The following is a 24,595-nucleotide window of genomic DNA, read 5'->3' on the forward strand; positions in this document are numbered from 1 at the left end:
TTTTTTTCCATTTAGTTCTGCCCTTCGTAAGCAACAGAAGATACTTGTATGTTTCCCGGTACACAAATTAAGTACAATTTACCTTGATCTTCAAATTCCAAAAGTTTTCACCCCCAGCTCTTAATGCATCTAGTTTCCTTCTGGAGCATCAGTGAATGTTTGAATCTTTTTAAATAGTTATGTTTGAGTCCCTCAATTGTCCTCAGTCTGAAAAGATGTATCTCAAAATCATAAAGTCACTGCTGGAAAGGGTTCAGATATGCAAAGATGCTGGAAAACTGAAGAATCTGCAGGAGTTTAAAGATTTTTATGAAGAACGCTGCTCAGTTTAACTGTTCAGAACAAACAAGGGACTCATGCACAACCATCACAAAACAGAAAGACAGTCGAGGATCATCAGGTAACAGAACACAGTATTAAGAACCAAGGGTTCCCAAACTTTTGAGTAGGGTTATTTTAATAATTTCAGCATTTTTTTTGTCTTGTGGACTAAATGTTAATATCTTTTATGCACAATATCTTACTCAGGACAGTACTAAATAAAATATAACATGCATTTAGTATGATCTCTCTTATTTTTTGAAAATTACTCATTTTCACAGATTCTGCAAGGGGTGCCCAAACTTTCGAGCCCCACTGTATAATTTATTATTATTATTGTTGTTGTTAAGTTAGTGTTCATAAACAAGTTATGTATGGTCTTTTAAGAATTTCAAGTTAATAATTTCCGAACAATATTTTTAAAGCTTGTGTAATGTGGTGCCCCCCTAGTTGTTGTGAATGGTTGGTGCCCCTGGGCACTGGCCCAAGGGCCCTTATGGATAATCCTGCTCTGGGTGCGCTGCATCCTGATTGGTTCAGATAACATACTGCGGGAGGTCAGGGCCGCGGAAAAACGTGCTATAAAGCGATTTAGAAATCGCGCACTCTCAAATCGTGATTTTATTTCGATTTCGATTAATCGCACAGCCCTAGTTAACATGACTGAATACATCAGGTTTTTTTCTGAAATAATAAACTAGTCTATACTTCCAATGCACTTACCATTTCAGCCTAGACTAAAAACAGCAAACACTTTTAACTCATGAACATATTTTGTTTTGAAACCAATCACCTGTGCGATGGGCAAATGCTCAAATTCTCTGATGACTAAGCATCACTTTGATGACCAGCATCAGTGATCATTTATGCTGCTATGCTCCAATCACCCATCACACAGCAGTGGAGTAACACAAACCTACAGGCTAGTGTCAGAGTTCACCTCTCAGTGTGCTGTGAGAAGCCCAATACTGGATTTACTTTATACACTTACTGAAACTGCACAATATCTAAATAACAATGATCATCATTATACCTAGTATTATTATTATGAGTATTATTTCTTCTTTGTTTTACATTTTTCAAAGTCACACATTAAAAAAAAAAGTTCCCTAAACATTCCCACGTTACAGACTTGAGACAATAAAAACTAGAACTAGTTTGAACTAGAAAATTTTGAGAGTAAAGAATCTGGTTTGAGATAAGAAACCACAATCTTTCTACAGGATGTGGTCACGTTACTTAACAGCATTTCCGAAATTGAAACTGAAGATGGTGAAGTGCATTGTGTTCCAAGCTTCTTCTAGTCTCAGCAGTCACCACATACAGACAGTATCCACAAGCAGCTGTGCTTTTGGCGTGAGTGTGCACAGATACCTGAGGCTCTTCAGAGCGTCTCCAGTACTGGATGAGGTAGCTCAACTTGTCTTCTAGCAAAGTTTTCATGGACTGGTTAGTGCTGCTCAGAGGATCGGTGATGATGATCTCTAGATCTCCTTTAACCGGGCTCAGCTTCACGCTGGAGGGAGGACCTAAAGCAGCTGAGAACATTAGAAAAGAGCCGGGGTCAGCATCACAGAATCAAACGCCAGTGCCAGGAACAGAGAGACAGACTTCTAACAGAATAAGAGAAAGACTGACAAACAGAATACTGACAGACAGACTATTGACAAAGAGACTACTGGAAGACAGAGACTGACACAAAGAGACTAACAGACAGACAGACTACTGACAGTCTACAGACAGACAGAGACTACCGACAGACAGACAGACAACTGACAGAGTCTACTAACAGACAGACAGACAGACTACTGACAGAGTCTACTAACAGACAGACATACAGAGACTACCGAAAGACAGACAGACAGACAGACAGAGACTACCGACAGACAGACTACTGACAGAGTCTACTAACAGACAGACAGACAGAGACTACCGACAGACAGACAGACAGACTACTGACAAACAGAGATAGAAAGATTAATGACAGACATACTACTGACAAACATACTTCTAACAAACAGATAGAAAGACTAATGACAGATATACTACTGACAAAAAGAGACTGACAGACAGACTACTGAGACATACTACTGACAAACAGAGAGACTGACAGACAAATGACAGACATACTACTGACAAACAGAGACCGACAGACTAATGGCAGACATACTACTGACAAACATGATACTGACAGAGACAGACAGACTAATGACAGACATACTACTGACAAACAAAGAGACTGACAGACAGACTAATGACAGACATACTACTGACAGAGACAGACAGACTAATGACAGACATACTACAGACAAACAGAGATAGAAAGACTAATGACAGACATACTACTGACAGACATACTACTGACAAACATACTACTGACAGAGACAGACAGACTAATGACAGACATACTACTGACAAACATGCTACTGACAGAGACAGACAGACATACTACTGACAAACAAAGAGACAGACAGACTAATGAAAGACATACTACTGTCAAACAGAGATAGAAAGACTAATGACAGACATACTACTGACAAACATACTATTAACAAACAGATAGAAAGACTAATGACAGATATACTACTGACGAAAAGAGACTGACAGACAGACTACTGAGACATACTACTGACAAACAGAGAGACTGACAGACATACTACTGACAAACAGAGACCGACAGACTAATGGCAGACATACTACTGACAAACATGATACTGACAGAGACAGACAGACTAATGACAGACATACTACTGACAAACAAAGAGACTGACAGACAGCCTAATGAAAGACATTCTACTGTCAAACAGAGAGACTGACAGACAGACAGACTAATGACAGACATACTACTGACAGAGACAGACAGACTAATGACAGACATACTACAGACAAACAGAGATAGAAAGACTAATGACAGACATACTACTGACAAACATACTACTGACAGAGACAGACAGACTAATGACAGACATACTACTGACAAACATGCTACTGACAGAGACAGACAGACATACTACTGACAAACAAAGAGACTGACAGACAGACTAATGACAGACATACTACTGACAAACAGAGATAGAAAGACTAATGACAGACATACTACTGACAAACATACTATTAACAAACAGATAGAAAGACTAATGACAGATATACTACTGACAAACAGAGACTGACAGACATACTACTGACAAACAGAGACCGACAGACTAATGGCAGACATACTACTGACAAACATGCTACTGACAGAGACAGACAGACTAATGACAGACATACTACTGACAAACATGCTACTGACAGAGACAGACAGACTAATGACAAACAGAGACTGACAGACAGACTAATGACAGGCATACTACTGACAGACATACTACTGACATACACTACTGACAGAGAGACAGACATACTACTGACAAACAGAGAAAGACTAGTGACATATATACTACTGAAAAAAAGAGACTGACAGACAGACTACTGATACATACTACTGACAAACAGAGAGACATACTACTGACAAACATGCTACTGACAGAGATAGACAGACTAATGACAGACATACTACTGACAAACATGCTACTGACAGAGACAGACAGACATACAGACCAACAGACTAATGGCAGACATACTACTGACAAACATGCTACTGACAGAGACAGACAGACTAATGACAGACATACTACTGACAAACATGCTACTGACAGAGACAGACAGACTAATGACAGACATACTACTGACAAACAAAGAGACTGACAGACAGACTAATGAAAGACATACTACTGTCAAACAGATACTGACAGACAGACTAATGACAGACATACTACTGACAAACAGAGATAGAAAGACTAATGACAGACATACTACTTACAAACATACTACTGACAGAGACAGACAGACATACTACTGACAAAGAGACTGACAGACAGACTAATGAAAGACATACTACTGTCAAACAGAGAGACTGACAGACAGACTAATGACAGGCATACTACTGACAGACATACTACTGACAAACAGAGATAGAAAGACTAATGACAGACATACTAACAAAAATACTACTGACAAACATGCTACTGACAGAGACAGACAGACATACTACTGACAAACATGCTACTGACAGACATACTACTGACAAACAGAGATGGAAAGACTAATGACAGACATACTACTTACAAAAATACTACTGACAAACATGCTACTGACAGAGACAGACAGACATACTACTGAAAAACATGCTACTGACAGAGACAGACTAATGACAGATATACTACTGACAAACAGAGACTGACAGACTACTGAGACATACTACTGATAAACAGAGAGACTGACAGACAAATGACAGACATACTACTGACAAACATGCTACTGACAGAGACAGACAAATGACAGACATACTACTGACAAACATACTACTGACAAACAAAGACTGACAGACAGACTAATGACAGGCATACTACTGACAAACATACTACTGAGCGAGACAGACAGACTAATGACAGACATATTACTGACAAACAGAGATAGAAAGACTAACGACATACATACTACTGACAAACAGAGACTGACAGACTACTGACAGAAAGACTAATGACAGACATACTACTGACTAGGGCTGGGCAATATATATAACGATATGATCATGCGCATCTAATCAGTAAAGCTGCTTCCTTGATCAATGCTAAAAGCAGCTTTACTGATTAGATGCGCATGATCATATCGTTAGATATATCGCCCAGCCCTACTACTGACAAACAGAGACTGACAGACAGACTACTGAGACATACTACTGACAGAGAGACTGACAGACAAATGACAGACATACTACTGACAAACAGAGACTGACAGACAGACTACTGAGACATACTACTGACAGAGAGACTGACAGACAAATGACAGACATACTACTGACAAACAGAGAGACAGACTAATGGCAGGCATACTACTGACAAAACATGCTACTGACAGACACAGACAGACTACTGAGACATACTACTGACAAACAAAGAGACTGACAGACAGACTAATTACAGGTAGTGTTGTCATGGTACCAAAATTTCAGTATTCGGTACCGATACCAATGAAAATCCACCAAAGCAAAACACAAACATATGCTAATTTAATTTTTTTTTTACTTTTTAGCACAAAAAATAAAACCAATGCCATTCTTTATACTTACAATTGTGTTTAAAGTTTTTCTACAAGTTACACAATAATGAAAAACAGTAAATAAGTTTAATAAATTTATTTTTGGTAAATAAAGGGGATTTGCTATTAAAATTAAAACATGGAAGAAATATTGTGATTTATTTCTTTAAAAAATAAAGCTTTATAATTTTTTTCAACAGTAGCAGTATCACATACATTTTACTAAATAATAGTAATATTTTTAGTACAATGCCTTTATGTAAAAATTAACTTTTAGGCCTAATGAATGCATATTTGTCATTTTAACTGAACTTAAGACTGGTGGTGATGTTTAATATATTTTTGGTCATTGAGGGTTTCTGTAAAAAAAAAAAAAATAGTAATAGATCATATTAATTATTATTAAAAGATAATACTACTACTATTTCTACTATCATACTAATGTATATACAATGCACTATGAATTGATGAGCTGCTGGGTTCATGAATATTAATCACGTTGTCTGCGTTCGATCAAACTGATTTGCTGAAATCAAAACAGGGACGGTACAAGATCAGCTCCAGCCAATGAAATTGCCATTTGCGCATTAGCTCCGCCCACTACCGGAGAAACCGCTATGTCTTCTGCTTGTTTGAAAATGAATATGAATAATTCTAAAATGAACTCCATTTTGACAGGAGAAGAAAACAAAGAATAGTTTACATACAGCGTGTCGATTCAGCGTGGTAAGACTCTCGCTCTCTCCCTCTCTTTGCATGTGTGAGACGATGAGAGTTCAGATCGCTTGATAGAGAGATAACTCTGAAGCTCAGAAGCTGAAATTAATGCAAGCGCCATGCGCTTCAGTCTATGTAGTAAACAAACCCGCACGTCTCTGCCATTCATTAATTCAAACTTTTTGCGGCTTAACATTTACAGATACTGGTCCATATGGAGATTTGATTTGATCAATTTATGTTAACACAAATTCCATGACTGTCCATATTAAAATGTAAGTTTCATTTTCATGACTGGATTTTGAGATTCCGTCCTCGTTCTCTGCTTCGTGGAAATCATAGCGCTGAACCGGGTTTGAACGGGACCTCTGTACTACCGGTACTTAAAGAAACCTGATACAGTCACATTTAAAAAAATTTTGGACCGACTTGGTACCAAAGTACCGGGTCTTTTGACAACACTAATGACAGACATACTACTGACAAACACAGACAGACAGACAGACAACTGACAGACGGACAGAGACAGACTGCTGAGAGACAGACAGACTACTGATAAGCCCCTTTCACACTGCCATTCCGGCAAATACACAGGTAAAGTATTCCTGCAATTGTTCCCTGGTCACTAGATTTTGCACTTTCACACTGCCAGTGTTGACCCGGGATATGTGCGTGCTTTCACACACAACCCTTGAAGATCCTGTAACGACACGTGACATCAGCGCGTGACGTGTAATGTACGAGTCGAAAACGCTTGGCACGTTATACTTTCACTGAAGCAAGTGAACGATCTCGGCGTCAGCGCGGAAAGTGAGGAACTAACTGATCTCTGCTTCATTACAGTTTGCACACGTTTTCGTCGCGAACGTTGATCTTCCTTCAAAACAGCGGATAAAAAAGTCGCGCGATCACTTCGACACGGCATTAAATCTGGCTATTGTTCACAGAGTGCTCGTCCCGGGTCGAACCCCGCAATGTTACAAGGTCCCCGACCCGGGTTCAATGTGGTAATCAATCCTGGGACGTGGTTGCTTTCACGCAGAAGGCGACCCGGCAATGTTCTGGAAATATTGCGGCTCCGTCGTGCAGTGTGAAAGGGGCTCTAGACACACAGATAGACATTTAGATGGCTCACCATGATCCTCAGGACAGAAACTGATCTGGACCCAGCTGGAGGACTGCTGTTTTGTGTTGGCCCGCACACGCAGCAGAAAAGAGATTTTGTAATGCAGTATAGCTCCAGTGAAATCACAGTGATGCTCCAAAACATTGACACACACCAATCTCCATTTCTTCTCATTACTGGCCTTCCGGGACTGATACTCCCTGTTGGAGGAAAGGACGACATGAGTGCACTTGATCTGACAGTACAGCAGTGCTTCCCGAGCCCGTTCCTGAAGCCTGTTCCCCAGTGCTGTCTCCATCAAACACATGATTCAGCTCATCAGCAGACACTGAAACGAGTCTGTCAGATAAGTACATGTTGGACGTGGTTGTATGGGGCTCCAGGAACAAGCTTGAAAAGAACAACAAAACAGTTCAGGTGTTCATCCGATCCTGGACAGATGAGTACCTCAGACAGGGTTTTTGCTACATTGAAAATTTTTTGGTGGCCGCCAAAACGATTTTTTGTCCCGCCAAAGCCTTATTTGATCTGTAATTGGATTTTGTGAATGAAGCAGGCTACTGACGCAGTGACGGAGAGAAAGAGCACATCGCCCCTCCCCCGCGCCCGCACTCTCCGTCTTCAGTTCTGTCTTTGCCCTCTCCCTCACATCAAAATCAACTGATCCAAAGGTCCTGTGTCCACCACAGAGTGGCAGCTGCTTTAGGGGCCGTTCACATATCGCACCTAAAAACGCAAGGAAAAATGCTAGGCGCACCGCTTTCTCCTTCTTTCCAAAGCGCTCGGGCAGTTGTGCTAACGCCCACAGCGTTCACAGAGTGGCACAGCGTTTTCTTCAGTTGAGACGCTTAGGTTGCTATGATACGGAATATCCGCTAAACTGTTACTTTTATCTGATTTTGGTAGATTTTTTCCGAATAAAATGCTCTGGATGCTAAGAGACCAGTAATATTAATTTCTATTCCATTTTTGTTGTTGTAGCGCTTGTTGACACGTCGTAACAAAATGACAGAGATACAACCCTCCTGCGCTCTGATTGGTTAACTGACTAGAAAGTGACAGTGATGAGCGCAACGTTTTATCCAAAGTTGAACATTCTTAAACTCTCTGCGGAGAAAAATAACGCCCGAACGCTCAGCGCGAAAAAGACGCTCAGCGCTCGGCACGCTCCTGGCATTTTAAAAAACCCGGCACTCCCCTTGAGAACTGCAGAAAATATATACTAGCCACGGGGGAAAACACTCTGGTGGACACAGGGCTTAAAGGTCGGAAGACGAATCCATGTTTCACGTGTTTAATCGGAAATTATTTCTGCTGAATTACCGCTGGGTGCAGTCAAAAAAAAAAACTGCCTTATCTCTTACAACTTGTGACAAGCATTCCACACATGCAGCGGACATAACTTTAAATAAACGCAATAAAAAAAAAAAATCTATCCAGTTATGAAGTGTTTTTGTGTGTGTGTGTGTGTGTGTGTGTGTGTGTGTGTGTGTGTGTGTTGACAAATCTTTCGAGATGTCCTAACAGCCAGGATTCCAACACAACACGTCCGCTAAAGTCCGATTCGTGACTTAATGACTCTTTTGAGCCGATTCATTATAATGAATGGTTAAAGCATTTGGTCTGCCCGTCAGTGTCTGAATCGGTGTATAACAAATCATTACTTCTTAGAAGAACATACACATCTGAAATGAGAAATTGTGCTTACATCATTTAGCAAGAGTGTTAATGTGGATTATTAACCCTAATAATCCACAGTATGTTTAGGCCTATGACAATGTGTAGTAAATTACCTATAAAATCATTTAGTTTAAAGTTGGACTGGAGTGAGATTAAACTAGATCAAAGCACAAAGCAAGCTGTTGCTAGCTAGCTGCTAATTTTATATGGTAAAAAATAACACTATTACACCTTTTAACGCTACGTTTTAATTTATATGATTATACCAAAATAATTATCAGGTCTATCAAAAAAGGATTTTATCTTTCTAAATCACAGTTCTTTTTTTGCAAAGAGGGCAAGAAAGGGTGACAGTGATCATTTTTTTCATGAATAAATAGGATAAGAAAAATCACACTGTTTCTTTGTATTTATTTTAAATTTAACATTTATTGTAAATATTGGGCTTGCGGATCATGTGGGTATAGGGTACTCTTTGCTGTGTGTGGATGACCATGTCGGTCAGCCACCACCGAAGACAAGTTTTGACCCAGGAAAAACCCTGTCAGAGAAACAACTGAACAGCTCTCATTTAGAGTTCACTGAAGCATTAAATTGTCGTCCCACTTTTAGACGTCCCAAGGTTTACTAGCTTCTATTTTTGTCAAGCCACTGCCTCACAACCCTACTATACAGTAAGGCACCCTAATCATTCATAGTTTATGACTAAATGATAGTGCTGGAAAATAAAACATTGTCAATATCTTTGTGTGACATCAGAACACCTACAAGAAAAGTGGCGTACCTGTAGGCAGCGTGGAAATGATCAATAACAGAGGACATGTCAGCTCGCCAGTGTAGCAGTATTTTGGTTTCTATTCTTCAGAGCAACATCAGAACACCATTGTATGTGAGCTCTATAATAAAAATGTCCTGGCAAAGAACGGAAACACAAGCAACTTATTTCATCATCTTAAATCACTTCCACGCTTTGGAATATGCAGCTTGTTGTCCATTTACCTAACCTCAACAAACAACTCACAAGCAGCCCACAATGGAGAGGTACTCCGCAACCATGCCTTATGAGAAAACTTCCAAACGATAACATTACAGACGTGCATCTCAATAATTTAGAATTTCGTGGAAAAGTTCATTTCAGTAATTTAACTCAAATTGTGAAACTCGTATATTAAATTAATTTCAATGCACACAGACTGAAGTAGTTTAAGTCTTTGGCTCTTTTAATTGTGATGATTTTGGCTCACATTTAACAAAAACCTACCAATTCACTCTCAACAAATTAGAATATGGTGGCATGCCAATCAGCTAATCAACTCAACACCTGCAAAGGTTTCCTGAGCCTTTACAATGGTCTCTCAGTCTGGTTCACTAGGCTACACAATCATGGGGAAGACTGCTGATCTGACAGTTGTTGATCTGACAGAAGACAATCACTGACACCCTTCACAAGGAGGCTAAGCCACAAACATTAATCGCCAAAGAAGCTGCCGTTCACAGATTGCTGTATCCAACCATGTTAACAGAAAGTTGAGTGGAAGGAAAAAGTCTGGAAGAAGAAGATGCACAACCAACCAAGAGAACCACAGTCTTATGAGGATTGTTAAGCAAAATCAATTCAAGAATTTGAGTGAACTTCACAAGGAATGGACTGAGCCTGGGGTCAAGGCATCAACAACCACCACACACACAGTGTCAAGGAATTTGCAGAACCACAGACAACTTCAGAGGCATCTTACCTGGGCTAAGCTGGAAACCCAGGTCCTTGGCATAGTCTACACCGAGTCGCGTTTCACTGTACATGTATACATTTTGTGTCGTATAGGGGTTTGGACCACAGGGATCTGGCGTTTTGGGATAGTGAAAAAAACAATATCTTTTTTTTTTAAACTGGGTCCCGTAGATAAATTTGAATACTTTGCCTTTGCATTTGCATTTTCTTTTTGACAGCGAATCTGTATATTTTCTGAAACTATAACTTCATCAACCCACATCTCGCCCCTAGTTACACCACTATGTCTTGTAACAGCAATAAAACATGAACAAACACGGAATAATTGTCTTTTTATTAACATTAACACAGATTAATAAATGTATTGTTCCATGTTTGTGTCTACACCATGAGCAATGTTTATGCGCATAGGCCAAGTCTTCTTCTCCATCTTCAAGTGTATCTCTGTGGCAGAAGGAAGGGTGGAGAAGCTCAAAGACCAAGTTGTTTGAAGTCCAGTGTTAAGTTTCCACAGTCTGTGATGATTTGTTGTGCAATGTCATCTGCTGGTGTTGGTCCATTGTGTTGGCACCCGTTTACCACGAAATCTTGGAGCACTTCATGGTCCCTTCATTTTCCAGCAGGATTTGGCACCTGCCCACACTGCCAAAAGCACCAAAAGTTGGTTAAATGACCATGGTGTTGGGGGAATTTATTGTGCAAAATCTGTCTGATGCACTGGTCTCATGGGGTCGGCATGAAAGCAACCAAGTTTGCATCACCACAGACAGCGGGGTGAATATAGTGAGAGCCAATTCACTTAACAACTGGGACTCATTGCAAAGTTTTGGCCACCACTTGCAGCTATTGGCAAGTAGTGTTGTAACTTAAATTAAGTACAATCACGTAAAAACACATTTTGTCCAGCTGATTACTAACAATATCTCTAATGTTTTCAACTACTTGTAAATTATAAGAAAATTCCCATTCTAAACAGTGACACGGGGCAGTGCAGTCACCTGTCAATGATGTTAGTTATCGCCTTTACTGACATAGAATCCACATGACAACAGTGTCATGGACAAATGCGGAAGTAGTGTCTAGCGTCCAGCAAACCACAAGCTTGCTTCAAGCAGTTCCTTATTTACTTCTTGCATGTTTTATGGTGGATTGTTTTACTTATTTATGTAACATAATTAGTGTTTACCGACTGCGGCTGGTTCTGTCGACAAGGACAGCTCCCGTAAACGTAAGGGCCAACCAAACGACTCAAGAAGTGTTTGGGGCAAGAGGAGAGGATTAATATCGGTGTTGCATTTTCTAGACGGAGAGAGCTTTGCGACAAACTTCAACTAGAAAGAGATGCCGATCTCACTAGTTTTACTTGACAGGTGAGTTGTTTTGATTTGTATCTTTACAGAAAACGTATGCTATTATAACGATCAACAAGATCAGTATTATGGGGCATACACGCCAAATGCAGGGCATCGCGTCTCTAGATCCATGCGAGGACGCGTCTGATCAATAGTCTGATCGCGTCTTTGCATCCGTTAACTCCATGATTTATCTTTCCGTCTGATTGATGGCCATCAGCAGTTGGGTAGAAGACTACAAATCCAATCATTCCAAAACTCAATCAACCCAAACATCAGTTTATGATGGAGCCACCCACCAGAAGATGGATGCAAGAATGCTGGAACAACGAACGGCCATTGCTGAAGTCCAGGCTTCAAACAGAAGCACCTGACACCTGGTTCCATCATGGCAGGATGTTGATGTCTTAGAATCTGCACAAAGCACTAAGTCCCTTACTGGAGTTTACAGATTCCCTTTCTGGGGAGTCATACGTGAATCCTGTTCTCCAGCTACTGAAAACAAAATTACTAAGTGCTAATGAACAAGACGCTCAACACACAAAAGACTTTAAGACCAAAATCATGGCATCCCTTGATGAAAAATATGCAGACCAGGTCACTGATGACCTACTCAATGTAGCTAATTTAGTTGACCCGATTCAAAGCTCAATACATCAAGCCAGACAAGATAGAAGCCATTAAAACAGAGGGCTTGCTAAAATGATGGATGATGACCAAGGCCCACCCCAGGCAGACTCTTATCTAAATCTAAGGGTAGTTTCTTCAAAAAGCAAAGCCCTAGTGCAGATGCCTTATCTCTCACTGAAAGAACGAGTGAGCTGGAGAGCTACCTGATGTCTCCTGACACTGACAGGGTGTCTGAACCGCTGGAGTGGTGGAGGCTACATGAGCGCAACTTCCTGAGAGTGAGCAAGCTTGCACCACCAGCACCCCTTCTGAAATCATTTTTAGCAAAGGGGGTTAATGTGGTCACATGTACCAGGGTAGCATTAAAACGAGAGAGAATGAACCAACTTGTCTTTGCTCACAATTTATAATGAAGCTATGTTTCTGTGAATATTGATGTTTGGTTGCTGTACTTAAAAGCTGAGGTTGGTTTGTTAGTTAGAGTTTCATCTTGTTTTGCTTATTCCACTCATTTGTATCATATCGTAGCCAACGATTTAAATAAATGCCTTTTTAAATATATACAAATAATAGAACGTGTATTACTAAAGGTGATATTACTCTTGCCAAGCTCTGATTTCTGAGAGATGCACAGAGAGGCAACAGCAATGCTGAGATTGCAGGGTTACTGCAGGGTTTAAACCGTCAAATTTAAAGGGTTAGTTCGCCCAAAAATGAAAATTATGTCATTAATAACTCACCCTTATGCTGTTCCAAACATGTAAGACCTCCTTTTATCTTCGGAACACAGTTTAAGATATTTTAGATTTAGTAAAAAAATGTATTTTCGATGCTTCAAAATATTCCAACGGACCCTCTGATGTCACATGGACTACTCTGATGATGTTTTTCTTACCTTTCTGGACATGGACAGTAGACCGTACACACAGCTTCAATGGAGGGACTGAGAGCTTTCGGACTAAATCTAAAATATCTTAAACTGTGTTCCGAAGATTAAAGGAGGTCTTACGTTTGGAACAGCATAAGGGTGAGTTATTAATGACATAATTTTCATTTTTGGGTGAACTAACCCTATAAGACTTTTTAAGACCTTTTTATGACTATTAGGATTTTTATTTTTTTATAAGTCACACTTTTTTTCATAGTTTGGCTGGTCCTGCGACTTATAGTCAGGTGCGACTTATTTATCAAAATTAATTTGACATGAACCGAGAGAAATGAACCAAGAGAAAAACATTACCGTCTACAGCCGCGAGAGGGCGCTCTATGCTGCTCAGTGCTCCTGTAGTCTACACTGAAGACACAGAGCGCCCTCTGGTGGCTGTAGACGGTAATGTTTTCTCTTGGTTCTTGGTTCTAAATAAATGCAACTTATAGTCCAGTGTGACTTATATGTTTTTTTCCTCATCATGACGTATTTTTGGACTGATGCGATTTATATTCAGGTGCGACTTACAGTCCGAAAAATACGGTATATGAATTACGTCATTAAAATTCATTTCAAGTCTTTTTTTTTTTTATTATTGACTTTAATTGAAAAGAAGAAGTTTTATTATTTAAAGAGTTATTCTATTATTTCTTAAGATTAAGAAACTGAAGCCTTCGCCTTCTTTTTCTTGAGTATCAAGAACACAGGGACACTTAACAATTGTAACATTGTAAAGTAACCTTGTAAATTAATTATTTTATGGCATTACTTTCCAAAATAACAAGTGGTGTTTGGTCACAGTATTCAACACCCACAGGCCGTAGCTGGGGTCAGCAGGGAACCCGGTGAAGGTTGTACAAGTGGGCCGTTTGAAATTGTTTAATTTGTATGTTCGTTTGTTTTTATTTATTTTTGCTATTTACACATTGTTTAAATTTTTTTCAAGTTTGTAGGTGTCCAGGTACAGAAACCGAATAATTAAATGTAAAATAGCACTGGATAGTCTTCAATGTAAAAATAAAATATACAATCAAACCAAAATGTATTCAGACACCTTGAACATTTCTCACATTATTACAGTTTATTTGCTATTGCTTCTAAAATGGTTATAAAATATGACAAGAATTTAGAGTTAAACTCTGTCAGAACAAATTCATCTTGATAATGTCATAACTTTGATAGAAATGTACGTAATGGATTACAATCAACCAAAACTACAGACAACTGTTACTGATAATATTTACACAACTGTCAATACTTTGTTGACCAATTACCAAGCAATGCTTCATTTTGTTCAGTCTGTGGTGTGAAAAGGTTGCATTAGCAATTCAGAAAAAAAAACACAAATAAGCAATGCATGGTGCTTCATAAGGTGCTGAATAATTTTTGTTCCAAATTTTATATATAGATAGATAGATAAAACATTTATATCCATCTATTTCACTAGTAGTTCACTGTACGAAGATTCTTTGGGTATAATATGTCACAGTTTGCTTATACTCACTTACATAAATGTATTAGTGTCCTGTACCTACTACTAAAATATGTATATCAAAAATTATATCTGGAGTCTGGATAATTTTTGGTTTGACTGTGCATAAATTCTTGTTAAAACTACAAAGTAATTCAGTCAAGAGCAGTGAATGATTTTTCTTTCATTTTCTTGGATTAACATTTAGGGTTGGGAATAGTTCCGGTTCCACCTAACGGTTCTGGTTCTGATTCCTGTTCCATTAAAATAATTAAACAATTATTAAGAAATAGTGGTAAGGATGCGCAATACTCAACTACTCAATGCTCAATACTGTTTATTATTTACTGTCAACCTAATTTAAAGGTTGGCAATGTCAAAATGCAACATATATTACAGTGTACAGATCTTCATAAGTAGGGTGGGGTATTTTTAGACATTTTCTGGTTCGGCTTCTGGTTTCATTTTAATGAACTGTTTTTCACTATTTTACCTTCACTGAATGTAGCATTGCTGGTAGGTAGTAAGTAATGTCGAGTAATGCTAGTTCATCAATCAGCATGTGTTTCAAAGTTGATGTTTTTACACTATCAATAACGTTTTGCTTTTCAAGCAGGAATAAGCTTGTTGGCCGAATAGTCCCTTGAGGGCTGAGACACTTGTTAATTTCCCTTAATTAATTAAATATAAACGGTATTTTATATTTTCTATCACTTTGTTTATCACTCTTGAAATGACCTGTACACTAAATAATCTAACCCTCATACTTGCATAACAATAGCAGTCTATTTATTTAGTGGTCCAAGTTGAAGCCAGTATGTTAATGACAATATGGGACAAATATAATGCATTTATATTTTATAACATTTAGTGGCGGCAGGTGCAGCACGCTGCTGTTAGATGTACAGTCAGACAAAACGATGTGCAGTTATCAAAGGAGCGAGTGCACATACAAGGGACAAGGGAAACAATGTGTTCGGCAATTAAAGACGGGACAGCGCAACGAGTTTGTGGATGTGCATCACTGGAATCAATGTGCTCTGTAATTAAAGAGGCAGGGAGGCGTGTCTGTTATTCGGTTTGTGACATCCTTTACGGCAGCGGTTCTCAATTCCAGTCCTCGCGCCCCAAGCTCTGCATATTTTGCACGTTTCTCTTTGTTAACACACCTGATTCAGATAATCAGCTCGTTAGAAATGAACTCCGTACATGAACTGTGTTCCAATTCTTCATTGCTCCCTACTCCCTGAGCAGGGCAAATCTGTTGACATTTACCTCTCATCGAAACATTCATTCCCTGATTTTTGCTGTGCAGTGTCTTTAACCCTCTGGAGTCTAAGGGTATTTTTGGGGCCTGGAGAAGTTTTGTCATGCCCTGACATTTGTGCTTTTTTCAGTTTCTTATAAATATCTAAATGGGTAAAGTCTAATATCACTGTAATCAGCACAAACTGGGCTATAATAATATGTGAAATGCATGCATGTACATGATTGTATTTTTGAGAAAAAAATGTTATGCATGGTTAGTGAAAAACTAAAAATGTTAAATCACTTGAATAAGGCAATAAAACACATACATAACATTGGTTGCCGGAAAAGTTGAGAACTGGAGCTTGTAGCCTAGAATTTTTCTTTCTGAATGATGTGAAAATCATCTTGTTTACTCACTCACAGAAAACAATATATTGATTTAAATTTTCTAAAACACTTTTTGTTGGTAAAAGTCATATGCGAGTAGGCGTCAACTATCATGAATATCATTGTTATTTACACCTGAGAAGACAAAGCCCTGCATAATGAGCTGCATAATGAGCCTCTCATTCAGCTGTGCCACTGTGAGGGAGGACTTACAAGAAAGAATGTGAGAACAAAATAAAAGTATATAATTTTATGTTTGTAGTTTATTAAGAATATATTTAATTATCCCACAACATAATTTAATATCCACTTGGGGGAGCAGTTAAACAGTTTATTAGAAACAATCAAAGCTGACTTTCAAATTTTTTGGCATCCTTTCTCTAGTCACACAATCCTTCAGAAATCCTTTTAACAATCTTATTTTCTACCAAATAAACCCCATTTATTATCATCATCATTATTATTATTATTATTATTATTATTAATGTTGAAAAGAGCTGAGAATATTTTTCAGTTTTTTTAGGGGGAATAAATCGAAAGAACTGCATTGTTTTTACATTTGTTAGAGTTATCTCTATTTGTCACATTTATATTATTTACATCAAGCTTTTGAATGGTATAGTAGTGTATATTGTTATTGAAACTTCATAATGTTTCACTTGATTATACATTTAGTCAGGAATTGTAGTTTGGAAAAAGTATTTGGAAAAAGTCTAACTAGTAAAATGTTTACACGTTATGTGAAAACTAGTACAAATAAATAAAGAGAGACTTACTCATGTTTATGATCTCTGCTGAATAAAGTGCTTCAGTCTTTTTTCTGAGGAAATCCATTTCTCAAATCCTCAACCACATCACATCCTTTTTGGGGTGATTTATGTCTTAGTCCTCTCATCGCGAAGCAAACAGTAAAATAAAATAAAAACTTGAAGAACAGTCTTGCTGCTTTTTCTTCTGTGTGTGTGTATTCGAGCCGCGCGCTTCAGTTTGAATCTGAATAGCGCGTTCAGCGCGGGGCGTGGTCACATTAGATATAATGAGCGGAGATATGAAAAACAGACATTGCGTTGTTTTCATATGGATTACTTTATCTCAGAATATTTGTTTTCGGCAGCACTTGTTTAGTTTAAAAGTATACATTCCAGGCTTTCTATAGATATCTCTCTCATGTCTCTTCGTTGAGTATTCACGGAGTTACAGTTCATTTTAATGACGTGTTTGTACATGACGATCAGCTGAGACAAAGACTGCAGACAGCGCACCTTGTTTGTTATCTTTATTTTATAAGTGCACAAAGTTTTGTTGTTATTATGTCTGTATCCAAAAAAAACTAGACCCTTTACAGATTCGATTGATGTATTGCGCTTATCTATACGATTAAAACTGAGAGTGTAATTTAAGTTCTTTTCGGGGTTATCAGGTGAAAATGACTCAAAACGCATATATGCGTTAATCGACTCGAAAGGGTTAAACATGGACAACTGTGACATCATATTCCTCTGTAAATCAATACAATTTAAATTCACGTCTTGCACACTTCAATGCACTTTGATTGGAACATATAGCTATGTTCACTTCGAACTGGAATCATGGCTGAATTTCCTGTGATGTCCACTTCGCAGGGCACTTATGTTCAAATAAAACAAATGTCTGAAGCACTAAGAGAAACGTTCAAAATGTGCAGAGCAGTGGGGAGCGAGGACTGCAATTGAGAACCGCTTTTCTTTTACGGAAAACGCAGAATATTCAGAACACCAGTGCAAGGCTGCTTACAGCGCTTGATGACGTGTTGTACCAGAACCATTTTCGGAACCGAAACTTAGAAATTGCTCACGGTTCCGCTTCTTTTCAAAGAACAAAAACGGTTCTGAATGAGAACCGATTTTCGGTTTCTATCCCTATTAAAATTACAGCAGCTTGTAGCTAAATTAGGCACGGTCACTTTAAGAGACGATGAACGCATCTTTTTCCTCAACTGTTTACTTTCTCTTAAGAAATAACTGGAAAAAAAAGTTTTTGAGCATACTTTCCAAGGTGGGTATTGTGATATTTTGTATGTATTTGTTGGCACAAGAGGAAAAAGAAGCAAATTCGTTGTACAAGTGTTTTGAGACGCCTTTCTCTGCGTGAGTCCTGAACACCTGAACACCGTGGTACTGAATTGGGCTCTTTCACGTCCTTTTGTTTGTTCAAAACTGCTATTTAAAAATGTGCAGGAGGGACTGTCCGTGATACGCGGCTCTCTCTCCGCACCGAACACAGCGCGCAAGTATTAACCAGCTACTCAGTTCAGCTTTTCAGTGTCTTGTGTTTGGATGCTTGATACCGATTGTTAGGGACGGGCTTGAGCCAGCTACTAAATGCACCGTCTTCGAGCCATAGATCGTTAAAGGTACATTTTCCCATTGTGATAGCAAGGATGATTTCAATTAATCTAAGCAGTGACTCAGTATGATACAGTATGTTCGGAGTTTGCGCAGGTCTCTGTGAAAGTCCGTCTGACAAGTCTGTATGCTGCCGCATGGACCTTGTAGTTCTGGAACGTTGTGATACCAGTGTGATACCACCCAGATTCCTCATACAGAACTACAACAGGCAAAACAAATGAATGCCATTGCCGCGGGGAGCGCATTTTGATGGAAGAACAAATTAATGGACCAGCATATCAATTTAAGATGTGGCTAAATGTTTTATGACCTTGTATGGAAAATCCGGATGTTTTTATGACTTTTTATGGCCTTAAATTCTTATTGTTAAATTTATCACTTTTTATGGCCCCGCGGAAACACTGTGTTTGATTTGCGCTCTTTACATAAAAAGTTTACATTCATTCACGTTACACTATTGCGTAAATTTAGAGGTCTGTGTAAAATATTGTGCTGATCCCCTGATTTAACTGTCATCTAGCAAACACCAGACTGTACCAGCCTCAGCCCAATATTCAAGCAGGATTATTCCTAGCCCTTTATTCATTTTTGGAGCCATTACCCGTGCCATTCCGAAAAAGGTATTCTCGAGGTATTCACACAAGTGCAGTATGGAGTACCTCAAGGCTCAGTACTAGGGCTGCTACTCTTCACGCTTTATATGTTACCCTTGGGAGATATCATCAGGAAACATGGTGTTAGCTTTCACTGTTATGCTGATGATACTCAGCTCTATATTTCTTCGCGGCCCGGTGAAACACACCAATTTGAAAAACTAAAGGAACGCATAGTCTATATAAAAAACTGGATGACGAGTAATTTCTTACTGCTAAATTCTGAAAAAAAAAAAACAGAGGTTAATTATAGGACCTAAAAACTCTGTATGTAATAACCTAAAACACTGTCTCAGACTTGATGGTTGCTCTGTCAATTCTTCGTCATCAGTTAGGAACCTAGGTGTGCTATTTGATCGTAATCTTTCCTTAGAAAGCCACGTTTCTAGCATTTGTAAAACAGCATTTTTCCATCTGAAAAATATATCTAAATTACGGCTATGCTCTCAATGTCAAATGCAGAAATGTTAATCCATGCATTTATGACTTCAAGGTTAGACTATTGTAATGCTTTATTGGGTGATTGTTCTGCACGCTTAGTAAACAAACTACAGCTAGTCCAAAATGCAGCAGCAAGAGTTCTTACTAGAACCAGGAAGTATGACCATATTAGCCCGGTCCTGTCCACATTGCACTGGCTCCCTATCAAACATCGTATCGATTTTAAAATATTGCTTATTACTTATAAAGCCCTGAATGGTTTAGCACCTCAGTATTTGAATGAGCTCCTTTTACATTATACTCCTCTACGTCCGCTACGTTCTCAAATCTCAGGCAATTTGATAATACCTAGAATATCAAAATCAACTGCGGCGGCAGATCCTTTTCCTATTTGGCGCCTAAACTCTGGAATAACCTACCTAACATTGTTCGGGAGGCAGACACACTCTTGCAGTTTAAATCTAGATTAAAGACCCATCTCTTTAACCTGGCTTACACATAACATACTAATATGCTTTTAATATCCAAATCCGTTAAAGGATTTTTAGGCTGCATTAATTAGGTAAACCGGAACCGTGAACCCTTCCCATAACACCCAATGTACTTGCTACATCATTAGAAGAATGGCATCTACGCTAATATTAGTCTGTTTCTCTCTTATTCCGAGGTCACCGTAGCCTCCAGATCCAGTCTGTGTCCAGATCAGAGGGTCACTGCAGTTTTTTTTTTCGTAGTTGTAGTGATGTTCACACTCGTGTGATGCCTTTTGAAAACCTTAGGCCGGTGACACACTGGCATATTACTGCACCTGTCAAACAGTCTATTGTGTCCTTTATCAGGAGGCTTTATATTTGTGCTCAACATGAAGTATAGATATTGTTGTTGTGAAGATAAGATCCTGGTCTGTCGGCGGTCTCCCTCTGTCACCTACAGTAACAGCAGCGCGCCAGCGCCGCGTCAGGCACGATTCTGGTGTGTAAAGACACAGAAAACGCGAAGCAGGTGTCACGCAACTGACACGCAGCAGAAACGCCACGCTCACGCCACGCATCCAGTGTGTCACCGGCCTCAGGATCAGCTGCAGGGCGGGATTTACGCTGAACGCGGAGACTTCCGCCACTTAATATGTTCGTTTGGAAACACGAAAATGTACCTATGTTCCGCACACAAAATATTACATTCAGTACACACGTGCACCGTACCGAAAGCCCTGTACCGAATGGTCCGGTACGAATACACGTACCGTTACACCCCTACGGTGCATGCATTATGGTTAATGCACGCTCAAGTAGATTGTTTCCGACTAGTGGTTATAGTACAGAGAGTATGTGATGTCTCGTGACCTTTACAAACTATCAGTTGTATTTTTTATTTCTTCACTTTAACAGTAGATTCAGTCACAAGCCCAAGTAAGCATGTACACGCTGGTCATGTGCATGAAGCAAACACATATAAAGGCTCTTACAGTATATACTGTGCAGTGAAGGTGACGGTCTGGTTGATGGCGGTCTCATGAGGCCAGTCCCACCGCAGCACATAACGGGTGTTGAGTGAGTCCATGCTGACGTTCTCAGGACGCCTCAGATCTCCAAATCCTGCCAGACACACAGAGACAGCACACCCATTTATTTATATATGAACAGACTATGGGGCTATGCGGGCTAACGTTGGTTACATTTATTTCAGGTTAGCACAACCTGAGGAGTGTTACAGCAAATTATAAAGGAAAAGAGAAAAATAATGCAGATGAGAAGAGTTCGTGCCACAAGCCATCCTGTTACAGCAAGTCACAGTCAAAAACCAAGACGGTGGTTAGTTTGACATTTTTTTTTTTTTTTTTTTTTTTTTTGCCAATTAAACAGCTCTGTGTAGTAACAGCTGCTCTATGTGAAATCTGATTAGAGAACCAGATTTACTGATGAGATGCGCATTAATTATCAGCCGATATATATCGAGCAAACCTAAAAAAATATTATATATATATTCAGTACTGTATATAAAAACAATAAAAGGTATAATCTAAAACAAACAAGCCTTGTGCATCCTAATAAATAATATTCTGAATATTTTACAGTTTAATACCTTTATCTTAAGTAGTGTCAGAGTTTAATGGATTTATATTATTGCACACATTAAAAGTTTTACAATTATTATAATACACATAAAATAGTATGTATAATAATTCCAAAAAGAACAGGGATGTTTTGAACATTTTTTTCTGAACATTTGTATAACATAATGTCACCTAAATCTTTAATTAATTTAAATGGTTATTTATTTATTTTTATTTTTAATTTTCCCCAAGGAAATAAGCCTTGTGCAACGTAAAGGGCATATATTTATGACTATCTGAGTTAGTTCGGGCTCAAAACATAACAGCCACAAAGAGTTTAACTGGCAAAAACAATGAATATCCAATGAATGTCAAACCTCTAACTTTACCGCATCACTCTCCTGACGTCTGAACGTCAAACTGAAAGAAATGACCACACAGTTAAATCTTGATGACTCTACATTATTTGTTTTGGTCTTTTTGAGCGGAAATTCCTCAAACTGGAAGCGCCTCCACTATCTAAGAAACAGCAGACTCGTTCAAGGTGGTCTAAACCTGTTTTACAGTCGCGCAGTGAAACCGTTCTGTGGCAGATGATGAGAAGTAGTTAGAGTGAGTACAGAGTCAGAAGATGAACTCACCCGTGGACACTTTCAGCAGAAGCAGAGAACAGACGCAGAAGCAGCGGAGCGACTTCATGTCCCCATCGAGCTGCGGCTCTGGGTTTAGTGCACACTTCTGTCGCTTCCGCTCGAGGACACAACACAGTTCTCATTCACGCACTCGCTTCTCTCCTTCTTCTGCCTCTTCCTCTTCTTCCTTGGTGTTTTATTGACGGTTGGCAAACCAGCTTATAGGTGCATTACCACCACCGACTGGACTGGAGTGTGGATCAAGACTTGTGCAATCCATGATGGCGGAGAGTCGGGAAAGGGCCCATATACAACAAATAAATAAAAATAAACACCAAAAATATACCATATTATATTATATTATATTATATTATATTATATTATATTATATTATATTATATTATATTATATTATATTATATTATATTATATATTTTCTTACTTAATTCATAATCTTTTATACACCTAATAATATCATCATATATCTTGTTAGCTGATTTCCCAAATAAACCTGACAAAGAAAAGTGATGGTGTTTTCCCTTATGAAACAAAAATATATTGCAGTATATTGGAAAATATCATGTGATATATTAGGCATATATCCTTATATATATTTATTTTTTCCAATATATTGCAATATATTGAAAGCGGCAATCATTTGTATATTTTGCAATATATTATATAATATATGTATCATCAATATATTATTAAATGTATTCAAACATATAAAATATTAGAAAATAAAAAGGTAAAATAATATATTAAAATATATCACAATATATTTTAAGAAATATATTGGTAAATATATTTCCCTTTCGTAAGGGTTACTTCTTAATGGACTGAATAAGGCAATATCTCTCATTGTTGTATTTTACACATTGAAGTAATACATGTTTTACTGTTTCTTGTTGATTACAGAGATGTGTATGTACCAGGAGCACCTTAAAAACCCACAACGAATTCCTTGTTTGTTTGCACACACCTGGCCAATAAAGTTAATTCTGATTCTACAGTAGCCTACTATTAACTCCAGTATGTCCAATTCTAAGACATGTAATGATATTTCCTTCCTTCGATTCCTACTCTCCTTTCTCACAACATCAGCTGTATTTTTGTATATTATACAAATGTCTACCTGTTCCATGGTCATCCCAATGTATCTGCCATACTGACTGTGTATATGTTCTAATGTACACTTTAGTTTCTGCTTTAATGGAATATGTAGATCTATTTGCTTTATTCTTAGGGTTTGTTTATTCAGCATTTCCACCTTCTGATTTCCCTCCACACCAACGTGAGCAGGAACCCAAATGAATTGTGTAGACACACCCTTATCTTTCATTTCATACATCCTGCAGAATACTTCATTAATAATATCATCCTAGCTGATGATCTGACGGATTTCATACTTTCAAGTGGTGAAAAACTAGATGCAATGACAGTGCTATTTATTTCCTTCTCTTCTATCCACTGTAGGGCCAATAATAATGCCAATAGCTCTGTACTGACAAATGGTTAGTTACTCATTTCTTAATATAAAATTCACCAGTTGGAATATATTTTTCTTCTTCTTCTTTTGATTTAATGGCAGGTTGCGAACCAACTTCAAAGGTGCACTGAATCGTTTTAAACTGTTCACGTCTCCAATACGCATTAATACACAAGTGACTTAAGCTGTTAACTTGACTTTCAACATCATCTC

General features: G+C 38.5%; 1 protein-coding gene across 1 annotated transcript in view; it reads right to left on the minus strand.

Moving 5' to 3' along the window:
• LOC113109136 (interferon alpha/beta receptor 1a-like) overlaps positions 1–23,075 on the minus strand; it is a 31,636-nt gene extending 8,561 nt beyond the window's left edge. Inside the window, exons 1-4 of the mRNA XM_026272705.1 lie at positions 22,904–23,075; positions 21,675–21,804; positions 7,310–7,500; positions 1,696–1,859 (exon numbers count right to left, since the gene is read on the minus strand). Coding sequence (XP_026128490.1) covers positions 1,696–1,859; positions 7,310–7,500; positions 21,675–21,804; positions 22,904–22,961 — 543 coding nt within the window. The 5' untranslated portion in view covers positions 22,962–23,075. The remainder of the gene's footprint in view (positions 1–1,695; positions 1,860–7,309; positions 7,501–21,674; positions 21,805–22,903) is intronic.
• Between the last annotated feature and the right edge of the window lie 1,520 nt (positions 23,076–24,595).

This window comes from Carassius auratus, chromosome 9 (genome assembly GCF_003368295.1).
Source record: "Carassius auratus strain Wakin chromosome 9, ASM336829v1, whole genome shotgun sequence".
Lineage (NCBI taxonomy): Eukaryota > Metazoa > Chordata > Actinopteri > Cypriniformes > Cyprinidae > Carassius > Carassius auratus.